General features: G+C 44.2%; 3 protein-coding genes across 4 annotated transcripts; 1 reads left to right on the top strand and 2 right to left on the bottom strand.

The window, feature by feature from the left end:
- Positions 1-1973: 1973 nt before the first annotated feature.
- Positions 1974-3740, bottom strand: PGP (phosphoglycolate phosphatase; the record flags this gene model as incomplete). The annotated part of the gene is made up of 2 exons (XM_082490625.1): positions 1974-2797; positions 3116-3740. The coding sequence occupies 2 exons, from the start codon at positions 3738-3740 to the stop codon at positions 2472-2474; spliced, it is 951 nt and encodes a 316-aa protein (XP_082346751.1). The 3' UTR covers positions 1974-2471.
- A 519-nt stretch (positions 3741-4259) lies between these two features.
- Positions 4260-13590, top strand: E4F1 (E4F transcription factor 1; the record flags this gene model as incomplete). Of its 2 annotated transcripts, none has more annotated exons than XM_082490588.1 (14): positions 4260-4425; positions 4809-4960; positions 5097-5196; positions 5605-5810; positions 6013-6133; positions 6412-6564; positions 6883-7049; positions 7590-7817; positions 8147-8252; positions 8754-8971; positions 9350-9548; positions 10781-10941; positions 11759-11821; positions 12491-13590. In XM_082490588.1, 14 exons carry the CDS (start codon positions 4269-4271, stop codon positions 12836-12838), a joined length of 2379 nt encoding a protein of 792 aa, XP_082346714.1. In that variant the 3' UTR covers positions 12839-13590. The 2 variants fall into 2 exon arrangements, with proteins under 2 accessions (XP_082346714.1, XP_082346713.1); XM_082490587.1 differs by having other exon boundaries at positions 4269-4425; positions 7593-7817.
- A 1554-nt stretch (positions 13591-15144) lies between these two features.
- On the bottom strand, positions 15145-22174 carry ZDHHC4 (zDHHC palmitoyltransferase 4; the record flags this gene model as incomplete). Its single annotated transcript, XM_082490487.1, has 6 exons — positions 15145-15562; positions 16646-16890; positions 17541-17666; positions 17767-17945; positions 19604-19677; positions 22052-22174. 6 exons carry the CDS (start codon positions 22172-22174, stop codon positions 15278-15280), a joined length of 1032 nt encoding a protein of 343 aa, XP_082346613.1. The 3' UTR covers positions 15145-15277.
- Between the last annotated feature and the right edge of the window lie 375 nt (positions 22175-22549).

Raw genomic sequence — 22549 nt, 5'->3', positions numbered from 1 at the left:
CCCGCAGCGCAGCCTGCTAGCTGGCTTCTGCTGCAGCCCAGCATAGCACAAGAAATTTGAAAAACACAGATGGGGTGTTCTCCCCCTAGAGATTTTAACGGCCACACAGCAGATGGTTTATCTTCTTTAACAAATTTATGCCCTGCCTAATCTACGGCACAGGAACAAAGCAAAACTCTCTATAAAACATTGTTTGTGAAAGGATTATTGCGAAGGGGAAAGCATTCTGCTCTGCACTGCACTCTTACTCAAAGGAGCAAATCCCAGCCCACACTAAGGGCCCAGCACAGGTTTGGGAATCAAAGAAATACACTCCAGAGCTTGGATTCCTTTCCCTGATACTGCATGTAAGGAGTAAAGACGATACACACAAACTGCATCCCTAACTCCCAGGATTTCCACACAGTACAGCCGCACCAAAGCTCACAGGGAAAAGACTGCAAAATAAGACAAAGCCAGGGGAAAGCAGGTTTCTAAGTTTAATGTAGATTCAAGTAGAGGCTTAAAAACCGTTTGGAAGTTGATACAGAGTTTTGAAGCACGATTGACACCATCACCGGTACATTTCAGCACACGTGAATCGAGGTAATGGTTCCCTTGTACAGTGAACAGTGCTCGGCAGGGACAGTGCGCTGCTTGGAAGAGGCTGAAGGCCTCTCCTGGCATTTACTACTTTCCTTGACATATTTTGAAATTATAAGCACCAGATACAGGAACTCAATCAAAGAACACACCATTTTTGGAGCCTACTTGCAGTAAACCCATAACGTCCATTTCCACCTTACCCAGATAATGTGAAAGTTCTATCTGTAAGTGTTTCTCCATGACTGTGTAAGCCTTCTAGCTGGAGACAGGAACAGGGAAGAGATCCGTGCTTCCTTGCACAACCCCCAGTTACAAAGAAACACCCTTTTACAAGATCAGCGAATATTCTGGTAACACTGAAAGACAATACGAACTGCATGGTTATTGCTGTACAAACAAGGTGGCAAGTAAACTCGTTTCAAGCGTCCAAGTGGAAGAAAATGGCATTGACACACTTCTAGAGCTGTTCAGCTGAACAGTGGGAGATGAAGGAAGGCTAGTGTTTAAGTTTATCTTCTGATAGTGGAATCTATGGAATAAAAGCATGTTATTTGCATATATAATTTTTTCACTTAATTCTGTAATGCAAAAGCTTTCAACTGTGGCCTTCGATTCAGCCAGCATAAAAATCTACCCGGGAGCCTGAGCCGTGCATCACCCAAACCCACCTACAGATCAAAATGTAATCATCACCTGAGCAAGCAAGCACTCCTCTTCAGACAAGCAACTGGTGCCAGGCCCCCACGCCAGACACACGTGGAAGATACTAACCTCAGATATTTAAAGGAAGCACGTGCCATCATCACACACAGCCAGTGCACTCACAGGCTTATTTTGGTGGAAAGCTGTACCGTGTACATCCATCCCCCGTGGACTGAGCATTAATTCAGATTCTGCAGCTAAAGCCAAGGCAAGCAGCTGTTTTGACACTGAGGGAAGTACAAGAACTAACTCTGTACTAATCCAGTTATTTCTGGGAAGCAGCAGTAGTGAAGAACATCCTATGTGGTTACAGACTTTCTGCATCATCAAATGCAAAAGCTCAGGAGACTTAAATCTACTGTGATCAGTGAAGTACATTCCTCTTATCCTCCCTTCTGGGAAACAAGATATATTATCATATACTATACTTAAATTTATATTTTAAATATATTCTGATATATATTTAGGATCGGGGTAGTTCTTGTATGTACATGTACTTTACACATACATCCAACACTTGGACAAATACAGTATACAGAAGACACCGTTTGTCTTCTGTGAGTGGAATCATCCTAATCTGCATCACAAGTGCAATTTGCAACGGTCAAATAAAGGAGACCTGACGTTGCGCTTGCAGTGGGCTGCACTGCTAAACAGGACCAATCCGCAAAAAAAAAAAAAAAAAAAAAAAAAAAAAAAATCAACCTAAGGGCAAACGCTAATTGCGCCAACCACTGCAAGCATTTCCAAACACAGCCGCTAAGTTACTTCACACTCCAAGAGTATTTTCCCTGAATAAACCAGACTGAGCCACGGCCCGTGCAGGCGAGGACACACCGTAAGATGTGGGGTTCTTTTCCTCAGATCAACCAGCTCTGCTTTCCTCAACTCAGTCTAGAGGACAATGTGACATTGTTTATCACAAACACTTGAATAGAGGTGTTGCTTATAATTTAAAAAAAAGCCCAAAGCCCACAAGACGTGGGTGACACCATAACGCCCTCTTTGTTTCAAAGTGCATTAAAAGACCGAGATGTAAACAAATCATATTGAGGACAGAAAGGTTAAAAAGCTAAGGGTTGCTAACTCCAGGTGGTACCCTAGTGAGTACATTACTGTCACAAGGTGATTAATAGGGGACCTCCTCAGGATACCGCTGCAGAGGCTGCAAGCATTTTGCTATATTAATCCCCCAGTGCAGGGAGAAGGTCGGCTATGCTATCAACATAGTAATCAGGAACCAGGCTCTGCCTGGAAGGACAGTCGCTCTCCTGGTGGCTCTTCACTTCATCAAGTGTGGTGACCCCAGTAAGCGTCAGCAGGGTGGTGAGGCCGCAGCTATTGCCCATGAGGATGTCTGTGTCCAGCCGGTCTCCCACCATGATGGTACGAGCGGGATCGATGTCGAACTCGCTCGCCACGCAATCAAACATGTACCGGTTGGGCTTTCCTATGATGAACGCCTCACGTTGGGCTGCCGTCTCCACTGCTTTTACCAGGCAGCCAGTCCCTAGGGAAATAATAGAAAATATTGATTAGAGGCTGCAGAAGAATCCTGACATCCACACGAGCTGGTACAAAACTGCACAGTGCTTTGGAAACACTATGTCTCAGCTTTACAGACAGGACAAGCAGAAGAACAAGTTAGTCCCAAGAGAGGCGGTGCATAAAACCTGCCAGGAGACTGGACTACCGTCTCACATTGAGATCTAAAAGAAACCGCTATTCCCCGAGTAAAGGATCAACAAGGATTCTCCCCCGCTCCCAGCGGGCGGCAGGCGAGGTGCCCGCACGCTCCCCGGCCCTGCATCCCCCCCGCCCCGCGCACCGGGGATGGCGGTGCCGCCCTCGAGCGGGAGGCGGTGGTCGCGGTTGGTGCCGACGAGGAGGCAGTCGGGGCCGCCGCGCAGGAGGTAGCGCAGGGCCTGGCACAGCTTGGCGTAACTGAAGTGCTCGTCGAAACCGACCAAGACGGCGCGGACGGCGGGGTCGAGCGGCGCCTGGGCCCAGTCGGCGGGCGCGGGGCCGGGCAGAGCGGCGGGGCCGGGCCCCAGGTGCGGGATGCCAACGGCCTCCAGCTCGGCGGCGAGCGCGGGGCTGCCCAGCACGTAGGCGGCGGCGCCGGGCGGTAGGGCTTGGCGGAGGTAGCGGGCGGCACAGTAGGCCGAGCCGAAGACGTGGCGGGTCTCGGCGGGCGGGAAGCCCAGCCGCCGCAGCTTCTCGGTGTAGGCCGCGCGCGTCCGGCTGCTGTTGTTGGTCACGTAGCACAGGCGCTTGCCCGCCGCCGCCAGCCGGCCCAGCGCCGCCGCCGCGCCGCCCACCGCCGCTTCTCCCCGCCACAGCACGCCGTCGCAGTCAAAGAGCAGCGTGTCGGCGGTGCCCAGCAGGGCGCGGGCCGCCTCAGCCTCAAGCCGCCGGCACCGCCGCGGCCCGCCGCCCGTCATGGCCGCCATCTCCGCCGCGCCTCAGCCGCGTGCCCGCCCCCCCACCGCCCCCATTGGCCGCGCTGCGCCCGGCCCGCGCCCCCATTGGGCGGTGGCTCCCGGCGGGGTGGGCGGAGCCGCCGCCCGGCGCCTTCGCCCGCCCTTCCGCCCGGCGCCACCGGCGGCGGCCGGCTCGCTCCGCTCTCATTGGTGACCCGCGTCACCGCCCGCCCCCCGCGCGCTGCTATTGGCCAGAAGGACGCGATCACCCCAGGCACTCCGCGACCCATTGGGCCATCCAGCTGCCCCGGGGGCTTCTTAGGTAACTCGTTAGGCTCCGGTCTATCTGGGCACGGAGGTCAGAGGTCACTGGGGGGCGCGGGGACCGGGCACCAGCTCTGTCTAACGGCGCCCGGGCCGCGCTTGGGCCCCGGAACCTCCGCGCGGCCGCCGCGTTACCCGCCGAGTCCCTGCAGTGCCCGGTCCCGCGGCACGCGGCCCGTTGTTATGACGACACGGCCGTAAAGCCGCCATCTTGGTGGTGCGGCTCGTTGCGACATGGAGGCCGCGATGGCAACGAGCGCGGGGCCGGCGGGGCTTACGGCAGCCGCGGCCGAGGAGCGGGAGGGGGTGGCGGCCGCGGGCTCCGGCCCCGCCGCGCCGCCCACCGGCCCCGCCGCCTTCCTCAGCCTCCCGGCGCCCTTCAGCGAGGAAGGTACCAGGCGCGGGGCGGGCGGTGCCGCCGCCGCCACAGGGCCCCGGCCGGAGCCGAGGGGAAAGCGGGGCCTGGGGGCGCGGTGTAACCGGCCGCTGCGGTGCTCGGCGCAGGGTGGGGGTGGGGGGGGGCTTGGCTGTGCCGGTTCTGTCAGCGGGGGTCTCCGTGCCCCTCCGGGGCCCGGCCCAGGGGTGATCGCCCCGCTCCGCCCCTGAACCCCCCTCATGGCAGGAGCCAAAATACCCTTCGGCAGCCCCCGCCCCGGGTCCCTTCTCTCCTGGCGTAGTTCACCGGGACGAGCAGAACAAAAGTTTTCGGTATAAACGCTGCTCGTTAATGAGTGCCGTGTTTTCCTAAACCCATGGCTGAATTTTAAATCCTAGATGAAGATGACGTGCATAAGTGTGGCCGCTGCCAGTCGGAGTTCACCTCCTTGGAAGAATTTGTGCAGCACAAGTTACAAAAGGTCTGCCAGCGAGCTCCAGAAGCTCTTGCTGCTGCATCAGCAGGTCTCCTCAACCAAGAAGTACAAAAGGTGACAGCAGGCTTCTCCTCAAGCTGTGGCTCAAAATAATTAGGATGCAACGGTCTGTTGGGTTGGAGGGGAGAGAACAGAATACACTGTTTTTAAAGGTAATAAAACCTTTCTGCTAAAATGTTATCTGTTACAGCAGGTCGTTCCTTCTGTCGAGGAGTCGATAACTGTTGCTCATATAGTTGTGGAAGCATCTTCAATAGCAGAGGAAATCAGCAACGCATCCGCTATAGTAGGTGAGCTTCGAGACGCTTGCCTTTATACCCCTGCTGGGTTAGGAATAGTTTACTTGTCCTGTGTCCTCTTCTGTTTGATTTGCGTTGCAGTTAGGTACGTGACACCTTGGGGTTACTGAGCACTGGGACTTGGGACTGAGCGTTACCCCAAAGGTGTGAGAGGGAGATCCCTAGGCCAGCTTTGCAATTCTCTCTGCATTAATACAAACTAGATTTAAAGCTCTATGCCAGAAATGTCCATTTTAATATTTATGCTGCAATAATGAGAACTTTGCAAAGACCCACGTTCCAGGTTTAAAGTAACTCTTTGTCCGTCCCGCTGCATTAAATGCCGAAACAGTAAATTGCCCTAGTTGTGTTAAGCTCTCTTCTGTAAAGAACATAACTATGTTTGTATCCTTTTCCCAGGTAGCGGGCACATCAAAGAAGTCATCGTTGCAGGAGACCACGTTTTTGAAAACCCAAATGGTCACGTTGATGGGGAAGTCACTGGAGAGCAAGGCAACCCTGACGATCAGGACCAGGATATTTCCACAGAACTGATAAAGGTTAAGCTGCTGGTTAACAAAGAAGGGCGATATGTATGTGAATTATGCCAGAAGACATTTAAAACAGTGAGTATCACTTCTGCACTGTTTGGACTAGTGAGTTTTTTAGGCTAGCTCTTAACTACGATATCTCCAGACTCGGTAACAATGTGCTTCTATGCTGCATGCTGCATTTTCAAAAGGAAAGTTCTAATTGTGGTATTTTACAGTTGAAATGTAAAATCCTTAACCATTTGGAACATTTTTTAAAGTAAAGTTCTTCCCGTAGGCAAGCATCCTCAAAGCTCACATGATCACTCACAGCAGCAGAAAGGACTATGAATGTAAACTCTGTGGAACTTCCTTCAGGACAAAAGGGTCTCTGATTCGACATCATCGACGTCACACTGGTAAGACAGCTCTCCAAAATAAGACTTCCTTGTTGCTGGAGCGCACTGTGTGTGGTTATCCAGCGTAGCTTCCAGTGGAATTTGTTGCTGCTCTCCATCTGCTGAGACTGCGGGGCTCCCCAATGTTTGAGGTGCTGGGAGGCAATGCAAGGTCCTGGGATAAGCACAGACTGCTCGCTGTAGACAGCTTGAAAGCATTCTTCTAGCAGTCTGTTGCACAGAACTAATACTGGCCATGGTTAGTTTAATACTATTGTTTTGATTCTTGTAATTTCCAGATGAAAGACCTTATAAATGCAAGAAATGTGGGAAAAGCTTCCGGGAATCGGGAGCTTTGACTCGGCACCTGAAATCTCTGACACCTTGCACCGAAAAAATTCGCTTCAATATGAACAAAGAAATAGTAGTCAATAAAGATGATTTACCAACAGGTCAGTGATGCTGTCAGTACCTGCTTTGTGTCTGATAAAACTGAGCGTGCTCCTGGCCCTCGAACTATAAATTCTTTCTCAGTTATGAAAAAAGTTAATTCTGTGGTATTCGGTTCATAAATTTTATACATGAAAAAGTAATATATAGAGCTAAACTATTAACCTGAAACGCATGTAGCCAGGTGTTGGCTGTGAAGAATGTTTGAGAATCTGGTACAAAGATGGCTTTAAAAGGTACCTTGTATTCTAATACACATACAGCAAATTGATGAGGGGTGGCGGTACACCAAGTGATTCTTTGTGCTGCTTTTCTTGAAGGATCCTGTAGTTCAAACACAGACCCTGTTTCATCAATAGCGAGTGAATCCATCGAGAACCCGCCTGTCATTCACCTCGTGACAGATGCAAAAGGCAATGTTCTTCATGAAGTCCACGTACAAATGCAGGAACTTCCTGTTGTAGATGCGAAATCCTTGGACCAAGATGTGAGTGTCATTTCTCTTAAATACTCTTCATGTGTTTTATGCAAAGAAGTATTTTGAAGTATTTCACCTCATAAACAAAACTTTCTTAGGTGCTGAAAATAAATCTGTTGTGGAAGTAAATGGTTAATTAGCTGCTTTGTCATTTGAGAACATAGAATGCAAGCTCTGCTCTGACCTTTTCTGGCCATCTGCTGCTGCTGAGCTTAGCAGCATGAGTATAGCATACAGGGGGATGTGTAGGGTTCACCATAGGTATTGGGTGATACAGAAGGTGAGAGGGTGTTTTTGTTGACCATTACCTACTACAAGACTTTGGTAGGAGCAAAGGCTCATCATCCCTTGGACTTTATGTTTTCAGACTACAGAGTTCGCTTCATCTTCCTCCACAGTCCAAGACAATTCCCTTGTTGCTCTTTCAACCCTGTATCGCAGCATTAGACACCCTAGAAAAAAGAATGACTGTCATAGCAACGTTGCTGTAAAAGAAAGAGCTAGCTGTGTTATTTGCTGTACCAATTACCAGACTTTTTATTTCTTCAGCAGTCGCATCCTGAGGAGGTGCCGTGCGAGGGGGAAGTGAACAGTGAGAATCTGCTGAGGCAGGCCATGAGGAATTCGGGTATTGTGATAGAGAGAGTCGCTATGGAGGAAATGCAAAAGCCAGATGAGGCTGCTGTAGCTGCTACAGAAGAACTAGAAAATGAAGTGGTGGAAGCGGAAGAGGAGCCGTGTGGGGAACAGTGTGTTGAAGTAGAACAAGCGGAGTCTGTATGTTTGTACTTCGTAAATACATTAATTTTTTTAATCTTTCTTGCCTGTACTTGGTTGTGGACAGCACTGTTAGCCTCACCACCCTGCACGTTATTCTCAGCGCATCTCTCCGTGTGCCTGGGTCTTTGCGCCAATTTTTATAGTTAGATTTTTCACGAATGCTTTTAAGTATAGTGTTAGTGTGCATGCATGCTCTGTCTCTCCTGTTAATAGCATAAATCTCTTTCTTGTCAAACCTGGAGCATTTAATTGGGAATTTGGCTAGCAATACTTATTGTACACAGTAGTATACAAATATTTATGTTTTACCATTTTCTTTCTGATAGACAGATGCAGAAAGAACAAATGGGTACAAAAGTTACATTTGCCCTCACTGTAATGAAGCCTTCAGTGAAGCTACTTCTCTTGAAACGCACATCAAAGGTCATTTAGGTAAAGTTCTGCTTATGCTGCTGTCTGAAATGCACTGTGTCTTACTATGATCTTAAGCATAGTACAGCTTGCTTTCTTTCAGATTCCTTGCCTTTATATGGCCATGAGCTACACAAAATAAATTCATGCTTAACACAGAAATATGAAAAAGTTGATTTTGGTTGAGCTCTAGAACAGAGGGTAAAATAAATAAAAAAAAAAATAAATTCCATGTTTCAGGGCCTGCACTACATCCTTGAAACTAAAATTTTGTGACAAGGCCAATAAAAAGGTTAGCAAGATCAGAACAGGCTGATAGGCTGGAACTGCTGCTTGAAAGGCACCAATATTTGAGCAGAATTAACTTAGAAATGAGACAAAGCCCATACATGCAGTTGAATATATAATTTCCCTCCTTCTCTGGGTTAATTTTTTTGGAAGACTTTTGTTACAGCATGTACTAGATACTTGCTCCTGCTGGTTGTCCTGTATCAACCGTGCGTTCCCCCTCTGTCTCTCTAGATTACAAGCCTTTTAAGTGTGAGGAGTGCGGCAAAGAGTTCACAAAGGGCTATCTGCTAAAAAAGCATCAAGAAGTGCATGTAAATGAACGGCGTTTCCGCTGTGGAGAGTGTGGCAAGCTCTACAAGACCATTGCACATGTGAAGGGGCATCGAAGAGTGCATTCCGATGAGCGGCCGTATTCCTGTCCTAAGTGTGGCAAGCGGTACAAGACAAAGGTGTGCCTCCCTCACAACACGCTTGCCTTGAGATTTGCTTTTCCAGAGCCAGAGTTTGGGAGAAGTTAGGAGGCTTTGCTCCTGAAAAGAGCAAATGCCAGTTTGCCTGCCTTTTGTAAGAGCAGAAGCTCCAAAAGGAGCTTTTGTTTCAGTGGGGAAAAGAGGCACAGTCTTAATAAAACCTTCACATTTGTGAAGAAACTGTTCCTTCGTGTGTGGAAAAAGTTACACAATAATAATACAAACAAGTCTTTATTGTGTCTTACATGAGAAGTCGTCCTCAAAGATGTTGACTTTTACCCTGGAAGCTAAACTACTGCTTGCTTGAGTTTGTCATTCCCTTTGTCATGCCCTTCTCTTGCTTCTCTCTTTGTACAGAATGCGCAGCAAGTTCATTTCCGTACGCATTTAGAGGATAAGCCTTACGTCTGTCAGTACTGCAGTCGAGGCTTTCGGGAGAAGGGCTCACTAGTCCGCCACATCCGCCATCACACGGGGGAAAAGCCTTTTAAGTGTTACAAATGTGGCCGAGGGTTTGCAGAGCATGGCACTCTCAACAGGCACTTAAAAACCAAAGGTGAGGTGGCAAAGCTTGTCTGCATTCTGAGGGGTGGTGTTCTAAGATTTGGTTTGGACAAGCTGATTTTTGGCTGAATGGTAATGATTTTTCAGAGTGGATCTAACGACCTTTGTCCAAAGCCATTTGTTTGTCTTGTGTCTCCTTCAGATGCAACTGAGACAATTACGTTTTTTTTTTTAATCTACTTTAACAAGTATTTCTATTGTGCTCTTTCTGACCAAAAATGATGCTGAACAAACAGCCATAAACCAATTCTAACATAAAATCTAGATCTTCTAAATAAAGACCAAGAGAACCAAAATATAATTTGCATTAAGAATCTAACTGCAGGAGTGCTGTTGACTCTGCTCAAAACACTGGCTTAAGTGGTCTCTGCAACGTCGCCACTGCACTAAGTGGGGAAGACAGACCCTATACTGTACAAGAGTCTACCCCAAACTGTGAAGTGGTTCTGTTCCAAGGCTATTCACAAAGAGGGAGAAAATTAACATTTTTGCAAAGTAATGCCAGAGAGAGCTTGATTTCTGTGTTGGGGAAGAGGTGAGAAGACTGTAAAACTTACGTTGTTATGGTTAACTTACCAGTTGTTTTTTTCTGGCATTAACTTTGTACTAATTTTGGGGGTTTAGGAAATCCTGTAAAAACCCGAAGTGTGGATATTCTGTGAGGAAAATGTCTTAAGTGGAGTAAGTTCTCACAGCTGGTCTTGTTTGATCAGATTAGTTGCACGGAACATGCTGCTCTTTAGCTCCTAAGCATGGATTTTCCGACTTCTTCAGGTAGTGATGGTAACATACTGAGATTATAAAGGACAATACAAGTTTACTGGAGGAGAAAAAAGTTTTCTAGGTAGATACCGAAGTGTAATGCATAAGCAGAAAAGATATACGACTTAAATATACCAAAAGTCTTACTGTATGTTGTTCGCATACAGCTTTTGAAATCCTGTACGGTTCTACGCATATGAATTTAGTTGTGTATTTTTTGAAATTACATTGACATTTTTTTTTGAAACTATAATGGACGGTTGCTCTGTGTGGGGCTCAGTTCTGTCGCCTGGTGGCACGCAGGTCTTGGTGGGATGAGAGCCTGTTGTCTGACTGCTGGTCGCTTGTCAGTGGCATCCTTTTAAAGGGGTCTCGTATGTGCTGCATAGTATTTCAGGTACCTGTATTTGAGATGGTTATATAAGAAAAATGTTTTCCTGGCATTTTTGGAATACCATTCAGGTGGCTGCCTCCTTGCTTTGAAAGAGGTGGAAGAAGTGATGGTGTCTGAGGAAAGTCAGTCAGCTGACAACTTAGCTGCAACAGTCATTTCTGAAGATCCTCACACTGTTTTGGTAGAGTTTTCTTCAGTGGTGGCGGACACTCAGGAATACATCATTGAGGTATGAACTGGGGTAAAAGCCCTCTCATTCTGAACTTAGCATGATATTTTGTCAGTAAAAACTGCAGTTGTGCATGTTCCTCATCTAGGCTCTTGGGAGAAGTTAAAACAGGTTCTAGCCAGTGCTACCCCTGCCTGCATGACTCTAGGAATAAGCAGGATGAATCATGTTCATAAGGAAAGCACCGGGAGCCTACTTCACTACCCTTCTGAAGTCCTGCATGTAACATAGGCAGGAAAATGAGAATGCATGGAAGACTGACAGTAGTTCATCAGAAAGCTGAGACTGAGAACTTCTGACCATACCAGATTTTATGTCCTCGCAAACTTGCTTCAGCTTTCCCTCAGCTTTTACCTACTCTTTTCTCCTATTTCTATTGAGCTTATTTTGTCCGAAATAATCTCTGTTGTATTTAACTGGCTGTGGCTGCCAAAAGCAATGAATTATGCATTTTGCTTTCTCCCGCTTCGTGACAAAGAGCCAGTACTCATCTGTGCAGAATAACAAAGTTCATTTATTGAGTCCCTTTAGTGCTGCCATAGTTCTTCTCCAATAGGAGAAAAATTTGCCAGTTGGCCGAGTCCTGCTGAGAGAGGATGTTCTCTTTCAGTTATTTGTGAGCACGTTGCATTACTTTTAAGTAGCTCTCGATAATGGGATTTGGAGGGAATTTCAAGGAGTTGTTGTTTTTAGAGTAGCTACTGCATCGTGGAGGGAACAGAAAGACTTTTGTACAAGATCTTAGTGTCTTATATCTTGGTAATAAAAGATTTTTTTTGTAATAATCTAAAAAGGGAATCATATTTTGTCTTTCAAGACTGCTACTGAAGACATGGAGACCAGCGAAGCTACTGAAATAATAGAGGGAACAAGACATGAGGTAAAGCAGCCGCATAAACTGTTACTTTGGGGACTTGCTGTAGATGAAATGAATCACTTTTAGTGTCTGAAAGTCATGCTAAATAAGCCCAACTCCAAATAATTAATTTACCTACCTCTGTAGTTTTGCAGACCTTTCTGTATAAAAACATAATACTGGGTTTGGCCGAGCTCTGTTAACCCCAGATCATCTCAGTGATGGCGGCGAGAGACTTGCATGGCTTTGTACACGAGAGCATAGCTGCTGGCTGTGGAGAATTGTACAACACTTCAGCCGTGGGGAAATGATCCTCTTGAGGCATTCCTGAATGCTCGAAATAACGGTTGCTGCAAAGTCAGAGGCTGGCTAGGCTCTTGAATTGCATTCACTCAGTTTAAACGTCTGGGCATTTATTGTTAAGATTTTTTCTATACACAGTAGTTTGACTTTCTGTATGAAGTACTCTGCTAGTGAAACATCTTCAGTGACAAGAAGTGTGACATGTTCTAGGAGTCTGCTCTTGGGGTGATGAGAACTTCAGGGAAAAGCTGGAGAAAATTGGAATTAAATGCTGCTTGTTGTATTGTCCTGCTGGTCATCAGGCACTGTTTATGGTGATGATACTTAACTGTACTTCTAACAGCATACAATACACTGAGAAATAACATGGCCTCATTTCTCTTCATGTAGGTTGACAGCCACATTATGAAGGTTGTGCAACAAATAGTAAATCAAGCAAACTCTGGTCACCAGATCATTGTACAGAACGTCACCGTGGCAGAAAACTCTGAAGTAACCACAGATGCTGCGGACACGATCACCATCGCAACCCCTGAAAGCCTCACGGAGCAGGTCGCTATGACGCTGGCTTCCGCAATTGGAGAAGGAGCAGTGCTGACTACGGAGGGTAGCATCGAGACTGAAGAAGCAACGGTGACGATGGTGGCATCTGAGGACATTGAAATAATGGAACATGCAGGAGAGTTTGTGATTGCCTCCCAGGAGGGGGAGGTGGAAGTCCAGACTGTGATTGTATAATGAATAGCATGCAGCTAGTGACAGATGTCAATGTAAAGCTCACTATTTTTCTCCAGTTTGGGGAATTTGATCAGTCCTAATTTTGCCATTATAATTGTTCAGAGAGCAAGGGAGAGAATGCTTCTATAGGTAAGTGGTTTAACAGGATGGTACTACCCCGAGATGTTTTCTATTTAAAATGGAAATAACAGTAGTTAAAAACCTCTGCATGGTTATACTGTGGAAGTGACAGACGTGCCGTATTTGACAGTCTCAGTATTTTATACAGATGCCTCAAATAAAGGACGATCCCTTGCAAAGCATTTACCTCTGACCACAGGACAGTAGTGTTCTGGTGTTTAAAAAGATTCAGAAAGTGAAGCAAATATGTAGGGTCTCATAAGAGACTACTTAATCATATGCATTTAAAACCAATCAAGAAAACCAAACCTAAGGAGTTCTGGTGTGCATTCACCACCACTCAAAAACTTTCATGCCTTTAACCTCACTACTTTAGTCCTCCTAAGGCATGGTACTGCAGTATTTTTCTTTATTTTATATCCTGGACAAGTAGCCTTATGTACTGGTTTATGAAAGAATGCATCATTGTACCCTTGCAATGCCAGACAGGCTACTCTGAGAGCTAGTCTGTTGGTGTGTAAAGCCATATTGTATATGATTTTTTTTTAAACCACATATGTATTTTTAATTGTATATTGTACAGATTTGGCATGTAAATAAATACATTTTTAAAAATAAAATTATTTAAAGTTCTTATATATTTTTCTAATTTCTGCTCTGTTATCACTAAAACAGAAGAATTTCTGGAAAGAGAACAGGGCCACTTAACACTGACTCACCCAGCAATGAGGGTTTCTTAAGCACAAACACACTCTTTTTCCCGAAACAAGTAGAAGCCTCTAAAAGCAGTCAGTACCTCTATGCTTTGGAAACTTTCAAGTGATCCCTAGTTAGAGGGATTTCAGGTTGCTCACATAGCTGTAAGTTTACTTTTGTCTTCCACCATTAAGGTAGAGGGTTTTCTTGAGGGACACTGATGAAGTGCCTTTCAGTGTTCACCTATAGAATCCCTGTACAGAAGTAGGAGACCATGTCATGGCCGAGCTTTTGAATTGGCTTGTTCAGTGATTGCAGATGAGCAGCCCTAGAAACAGCCCCAGTAACTCTAACTTCCCCTGCTGCAAAATGCCCAAAATACAAAGAAATGCCTAAGACACGGTTGAGCCTCTCGCTGTGAACAGATATATCAAACAATGGAATAAAGATGAGAAATGCCAGAGGATTAAGTATGTAATCTGCTAGGACCTGAGTGGCCAGAGCTCAATATCAAATTTCTGATATCTGTTTCAGGATGCTGAAATTTTGTCCCAAAGTTCACCATTTTCATGACTCTAAGGCTGAAATGGCATCTTATTTTGAAAGAGCTGAAACTAGGTAGCAAAAAAAAAACTTATCAGGTAAGAAGGAGTAGCACTTGTAGTTTCCTTCCTTAAATTAAAGTGCTCCATACTAGTACAAATTTGCAGCAGAACATGGTTTCTGCAGGCTGAGATTCTGCCAGTAATCATGTTTTTTTTTTTTCACCTAATTACATTCAACCTATTCTACATCCTTTTAACAGTAACAGGTTAATCATTTGTGAAACAAAGGTACTCACAGAAAGATGGAAGCTTCCTCAAAGTTCACAGCAGCTCTTCGTTAGCTTTTCCCTTGCAAGTGCATACACAAAGACAAAATTCACTTCAGTAAGATGGACCAAACTTGTGTCTCCATACCAGCAAATTCACTACTGGTCCCTCTATCAAGGAAAGAAGAGGACTAAGCTTAACCTCAGAGCTCTCACCCAGTGAAGTATCTTCAGTAGTGCTCTACCGAGACATTGTTAATCAGGATACTGCTGCAAATAGTAACTCACCACTGAATACAGCCAGCTGGAAGTTACTATTTTCCTGCAGAGGAAAAAAAAAATTGAATAGTTGACAAATATGTGTATTCAGATGTTTACCGCTTCCACATGTGTGACATTGCTCTACTTTTGTAAAGTCTCCTGCAGGAAGACCTACTTAAGATGTACCAATGGAATTCAGTTTACCTATTTTACAGTGCTATAATGCAGCACACAAACAGTAATGATCCAAAAAAGAGTTCCTTGTGTATGTGTTCCTTAGCTGAACCCATCTCTAGTACAGCTTGCTTCAATACTGCGGTTGTGTCTGAAAAGACTAACAGGCAACTGTCACAACTGGTATGAGTAGTGTTACAAATAAACTTGGAAGAACTTTAGTTTTTTGAAGACTTGTTGGCTTTATGAAAACACAGTTTCCAATTATTTAATTGAAATAACTAATCTTTTTACAAAAGTTGTTTGGGGCATCAAAGCACAGTGCCGAAATAAAGTCTTACAAAAAGTTAAAAAAGCACATATAGAAAGCAGTATCTTCATGTTTTCTTCTTTCTTTCCAACACTGTAGGAGGCTTAAAGATTTCCTTTAAATTCATCCAGACTCCTTTAGAATAAATGTTTTTGTAGACAACTCGTCTGTCATGAGGCTGCGATGTTAGATGGTGGGAACATCCGTATCTTCTGGATTTATACCATTCATTAGAAGTTTGGTTGGTTGAGGCCAAGTATAGATTGAAGCAGCAGTATGCGCCCAGTACGAGTGTGAGAAGAATAACAAAACCAAGCATGAAGACAATCCTAGGAAAAGTCAAGAAAAGGTGCTGCAAAGAAAGAAAATAATAACTGAGTTGAAAAGTTGGAGCATTAAATCACGTGGAAGCGTGTGACCACTGCAGCACACCAGCTGAAATGCACATCCATACGCACACGCAACCGTGCAGCCCCAGAGATAACGTCACAGCCCTATCGCCTATCTGGCTCTGTGACGGCCATTCCTGAGTGAATCTCTGAGTACAGCATAGAGATTTCCAGAAATGTATTTCCTCACAAGCCTTGCTGATATGCACGTGTATTTTCTACACCCATCTATCTCTGAATGTTTGTATATCATATTGGAGTTCTGCTTGTTTGTTTTTTGTTGTTTTTTTTAACTAAAAAAATCATTAATGCAGATCACCTGAAAACAAACTGCCAAATGAAGAGGCTACAACCTGGTCCAACATCAGGTTTTGCTGACACGATACAGTTTAAGCAGCATTTTTCTGAGTTAAATTCCAATACTGGGGAGCGGTAATGGTACCGCTCAAACACGAGCAAATGTTCCCTGAACAAGATCCCTTTCTAAGGGTCCAAGGCCGAAACACGTGTTGTCTAGGATGAGGAAAAGATAAAGCATTTGCTAATTATCATCACCTCACTGCCATACTACAGAAAGGGTTGAGGGGATTGAAACGCAAATGACTCAAGTGCTGGAGAGACTCAAAGTCACCCTTTGCTTGTATGTGAGAAAAAATATTGAAGTATCTAAATTCTAGGGTAGTAGGGTCCTGCTTTAACATCTCCATGAAAGTATCTCAAGGATTGTTAACTGTTTCCTAAACATTACTGCTAGATGGTCATTGGAACATAAAGTCATTCTTTATGAATTAGATCTGAATGAAAGCACTCTGGAGACAGAAATACGAAGAATGGGAGAGGTGAATGAAGTGCTATGAGAAAAATCCCGTATTTTAAAAGTATTCTGCAATGGCAGTTTTCTAAACTTAATTAGGCCTGTAAGCTGGTAAAAAACTGCAGTCTGTCCACATTCTGCCTGTGAGAACAGGTGGACTTAAAAGATTCCTGAAAGCAAAAACCAAGATAAAGCTTTTTATAGGCTATTAACCCAGACAGCATAAACTTACCTGAATGAGGAAGAGAATCTCAACAGCACGTTCTTGTCCTTGGTCATCAATGTAACTGCCATGCATCATATTTGACAGCAGCACCACTTGGATGAGAAATGCTGCTGTGATGATTGCAATGGTTGCAGCCATGGCAGTCAGTGTGAAAAGGTAAAGGAAGAAATGCTTTGCATTGAAGGCACCGATGCAGTTGTTGACCCACACACAGTGGTGATCAAAACGATGTACACACATATTGCAGAAACCTGATGAGAAGCAAGTGACAAGACAGTTATTTGTTTTTTAAGTAATCAGTTTGATTTCTACACAGTTTAGGATAGATTTTAATCAGAAAAAAAAATCTGAGAATTATGGTCATGATTTAGCTGACAGCTTTTTAAGCAAATACATTAATTTCAATTGCATATCATAAAAAAAAATACTAAAAACAAAGACTTGTATCTCATTTCCTTTCTCTTTCACCAAGACTGCAGCTCAAAGACTTTTGTTTCTCTGACAATACTGCCTAGCAAAGCATATGAAAGGTAGAGATTGTAGATTCCTGCTTTATATTAGATGATAACAGCAAATTCTGCAAGAGAAACACAAAATCCTGAACTCAGGTCTCGAAAGGTGATAATTTTTCATTTAACTTCTAGATGCTTAAAAGCTTGCCTGTTCCTGACCCAAAATGACACTCTTGGAACTGGTAATTTCTGTGAGAAGAAATAGCAGCAAAACAGTTTTATGGATGGGCAAAGAGCAGCTGTGATCTGGGACCCCAGTAAGACAAACACAATCCTGTGTGCATCGAGCCAGATAACAGAACAGAGGTAGTGTGAACGGCAGTTTTTGATGGAGAATTAATTTGGGAAAGTATTACCATTTCTCTTATCAAGGAAGTTAAGATTCTTACTGCAATGTTTTGATCTGGCTGGCTTCTCCTTGTTGCACGTAGGACAGACGATGCCTTTCTGAAATAATACACCATCGTATGCATAAATCTTAACCAATGATGCATGATTTGATTTTGTTATTATACCTGTGAAAGAAACAAGAAAAATTTTAAAAGTAATGGTGTTTTTAACATTTTTTAGGTTCCGTTTTCAAACAGCTACAGCTCACAATCAGCACGAGCTTACCAGGATTGGCCCGGGAGCAGAGAATGAAGCAGCCCATGTTCCCAGCCAGCAGCAGGTAAGGCAGCAGCAGGAGGAGGAGGTGGAACTGCAGCTCCCAGCAGTAAACAAACACTTCCCATGTGTATTCCCCATACACTGCAGCCTGCAAGGCTATGTGCAGGACAACAAACAAACAGCTTCTGTAACAGAAAGGGGACAGTCTATTTAATACTCAGCATCCCGATTAACAGGTCAAGTACACTCAGAGGTGATCAGCAAAGACTTTCCAAATGCAAGAAGACACCTCTTTTAGGTTTTCAGGCCAGCATGGATGGCATATTAATAGCGTTTTCTCCATCCAGTGGCTTCTCCTTCTCTTCTTCTCACATACAATCCTTTAAATATGCCAGCTAAATTCACTTCCGTTATTGTCATGTCCTTGGGATTTTTTTTCCAACAGCACCCTTGGTGCTGACAAAATATGCCACAGCAATAGGCCACAAAACATTCTGCCAGAAGACATTTGCTGTGTGCTGCTCTGAAAGCAAAGAAAACACCTATAAAAGGTAATCTTAAAAAGACTGTAATAATAGAAGCAGCTGTTACAAAATAAGTGTGGCAGGAAGTTAGCGATGGCGAACACTAGTTCCAACCTGTCAGCAGACCTACAGCTTCTTTGAAGCAAGCTGCAAAAATGTTTGGTATGCAGGTTTTTTTTGGGATGCATCATAGTGAGCAACAACTTTCAGCAGCCTGGCAAACAGATGCTCAGAAAAGCCATGCATTAGGAGAGCAATGTTCACGTATTACAGTTCTCTGCATTAGGCATCAGTTTGCTTAACTTTTATTATGAGTTTTAAGTAACTAATGTTTATTTTACTATAGCGGGAAGTCCTTTGCAGACAAGTTCTCCTCTACTGCTGTCTCCTACACCATTTCCGTGTGCAATCCAGCAGGATCCTGCAGAGTCTCCTCTCAGCTGCAGGAAGATACCCTCCAGTGCTGTGCCTCGCTGGACTTTTGCATGAACTGAAAAATCTCTTGCTTGAATGAGGTGACGCAGTCAAATGGTGTGCGTGGAGGATCAAAGTGCCTCCAGCGCACAGCATAACCTAGCAATGACAGCTACCCCAGCTCATCAGATAATTGCTCTGTTGCTGACTGCATAATTGACAGTGTAACCACTCTCTCTTGGGATGTGTTAACTTAACAGGAGAGAATCTGCACAGCAGGCAACAAAACAACTGCAGCACACATTCAACAGCTGTAGATGTTACGCCCCTGATGTGTCTGTCATATTGGAGTTGCTTCCCCCAGAGGAAAGGTATTTAAATCATTCTTGAAGCAGATCCTAAAGCACCAAAGTTTACAGGAAACTACAAAATTCACCTTAATACAGCAGGCTGCACATTGGCAGCTGTGCAGCTTCCCCTTGAGCCACCTGGACATCCAAGCTGCTGGACTAAGACTAATGGGATTTGAGGGAGAGGACGGGCATCGCTAGCTCTGCCTAAACTCATTCGGCAGCTGCCAGAGAGTCTGCTGTAATTCTCTTGTGGATGCAGCCTCCACCATTGTGACCAACATCTGTTACACTGGAAACTACTGAGCCATATTATCTTTATTTGTCAATATGTTCAAATATTTCAGGGTACCATCCTCTCAACAATAAGCAAGGAACAGAAAGACAGCAGTGTGGCAAACCTTAATGGGAATGCATAATCCTCGACAAGCACCCCTAACGAAGAGAGGGTATCTAGGATAATACTGAAAGGTCTGATTGTGGCAGGAAGTCACCAATAGTGGCCATAAATACTAGTAAAAAATAATCTCAAAAGCTAAACCAAAAGTGCAATACCTTGTGTGGAAGAGCCTGTGAAGTGCCCTCTGTGTCACTCTCTGGAGCTGTGTGGGGATTACAAATGACAATACCTGAAGCAAATGAAAACATTGTGTTATCTGAATTGCACATCGCTTCTGCCTTGTGGAATGTTCAAACAAAACCATAAGTCGCCTAATCCCTCAGTTATATATCATTGTAGCTATATCACTGGGGAGGAAGCTCATTTTCAGGGGCATTTGAGCTCCTAAGAATATAGGCAGGCATGTTGCTGGGGTTTTCAAAATGGGACTGAGGTTCCATATTCTTGGGATCCCAATAGGCACAAACAAATGTATCTGGGTTAATGTGTGAAAGTTATAAGAAGCTTATATCGGGTTATAGACTGGGTAACTGGTTAAGCAGGGGATAGAACTGAGCAATTTCCGAACTACAATATGCTTCATCAGGACATCTGACAGATGCAAGCAAAGATAAGCAAAGGGATAAAGCCTGCTATCCTTCACAAAAAGAAAAAAAAAAACAACAAACCAACCAAAAAACAAACCAACACCCCCCCCCCCCCCCAGTTTCTTCAACTACAGCTATGATCCAGTCTGGTAACTCCATGTCTATCTAATTGCCATTTCAAAAGCAGCTAGATACAATGAAGAAGAAAACCGCCTGTCTTCATTCAGATAAGTCCTCAGCAATAGTCTGTGACTGCAGAATTGTTTGACTCTGCTGTTCAGAAGATGACAGATCTCTATAGCAACACGCTGCTCCATCAGCGGTGGAGGAATTAGAGCAGCTGAGCCTATTTCTAGCTGACATGGAAAGAAAATATGCAGCGAGAGCTTCTTGTCTCAGATGTGAAAGACCAGAAGGCAAAAAGCATATGTAGAGTTGAGAAGATGTTAAATATTTTTCTTTTAACTGGTATGCCTCATATCAGCAGTTCAAGTGACAAGTCTTTTTTAAGATAGACTGTGTACTGCAATAGGAAACACATTAGACAACTAGACAGAAAAGCAACCTGCATGCAACTGCAAAATTCAAATTTAAATCACCTGTGTGTTAGTACAGTCTAACATTACATTCAACATCCTTTATTCCCCTACATACACTACAGCAATCCCCTGTACTTCAGCCATTCCTTACACCAAAGCAAAAAGCTCTTACAAATACAATTTGTGCTTGAACTGATGACGAAAGTAGGAGAGAATGAGAAGACCTGTACAATGAATACAACCATCTCACACAACTGAACCGTTGGCAGCAAGGAAAACAGACTGGGGGTGGAAGCTGACTTGCCACACAGCTAGAAACAGCTGTGCCCTGTGCAAGTTAATTATCTCATGCTGCTCACAACGAATACTTTAAAAGATCTTACAGGACTGCAGTCAAACAATTTCAAACCTTCAGGCTTATATGCTTCATTAATTACAGTCAGAAATGAATTTAAAATACAGTGTCTAGAGAAACTATTTAGTATTACCTATATTTATTTCATGCATACAAGTATCGATTACATTTCTCCAGACAGTGACTTTACATCACAGACGTATTTTAATTGCTGATTGTTACACATGTTTCATAGAAGCAGCTGTTCAGGAATGTGGGAAAATACTAAATTTCTCTGCACAGTGATTTATGTGTCTATAAAGCAAAATAAAAAGGAAGTATAATACCAGTAATAAAAATCAGTCTGTTTAGACTTGTGTAAACAGCATTAAATATTATTTACAATTTAAATAATTCTCTTATCCTTTCCCTTTCACCTTTTTCTTCATTCAGACACAGCCAAATAGACAGAAAAATAAGCTAGCGCCTTTCCAATTCATTCTCTGTTTTTACAATAAAATACCAATTCTTAATCCTCTTTTAAAGCTCTTCATTCCTCACTCTTTCTTAGGAAGCAACAGCCTGCACCATTATTACAGACTCACATTAAAGACCTTCCCCTAAAATATTTGCTACCAGTTACAATTCTCCCCCTATTTTAATCCTCAAACCTCCCCCCATCTTTTTCCTCTTAATGACAGCAGCAAATACCATAAAATAGCAAATACTTGGGGCCTCATTATTATTTAATTTCTCAAAGCTGACATGTTGCAGTGCCACTGATCTATGTACTTTTAGCATTGCGAGAAGCTCCATCCTTACTACTACCCTGTGGTGACTGCAGCTGGCCAGACTGGCATGTGCAGGAACAGAACCTGTAAGATGCAAATGTTTTTTTATTACCTGCTTGGGCAGGATTTCATCAGCTGAAATGAAGCATATTTCAATTTTCAATCCCAATTAGCACTTACTCAAGAGCAATTGTCAAAATAGGATGAAATATACCATATAATGACTCTAACCATGTATACTAGCGTTTTTTATGGAGGAGAAAATCAGCAGTTGCACTAATTTTAGCACAATGAACTAGGGCAGATCACCAGAACAGGGGCTGATCATCGCTCTAAATGCTCAACTCTTTACCTGGCTTGCACCGTTCACACTTCTTGTGAGGAAACTCTCCTTCCTTCCCGAGCAGATGCAGAGTAGAGCAATAGTAGTGACAACAAAACACAAATAAATCAAGAAGAGTGTCAGAAAGTCCATCCTGAGCCCTGCAATGCAACAGAAGCAGCTTATTAGTGCCCCTCGGTGCCAGCTCTCTGCAGCAGTGCCTGGGCCTAGCCATGCTTCACGCCACTTAGTGCACCACTAAAACATAGGAATCATAGAATTGTCTAGGTTGGAAAGGACCTTTAAGATCATCGAGTCCGACCATTAACCTAACACTGGCAAAACCAACACTAAACCATGTCCCTAAGCACAGTCTACCCATCTTTAAAACACCCCCCCCCCCCAGGATGGTGACTCAACCGCTTCCCTGGGCAGCCTGTTCCCATGTTTGATAACCCTTCCAGTGAAGACATTTTTCCAAATACCCATCCTAAACCTCCCCTGGCACAACTTGAGGCCGTTTCCTCT

The sequence above is a fragment of the Vanellus vanellus genome (assembly GCF_965231255.1).
Source record: "Vanellus vanellus genome assembly, chromosome: 14".
NCBI lineage: Eukaryota > Metazoa > Chordata > Aves > Charadriiformes > Charadriidae > Vanellus > Vanellus vanellus.
The sequence above is the reverse complement of the archived record's forward strand: the minus strand, read 5'-3'. Positions and strand labels throughout refer to the sequence as shown.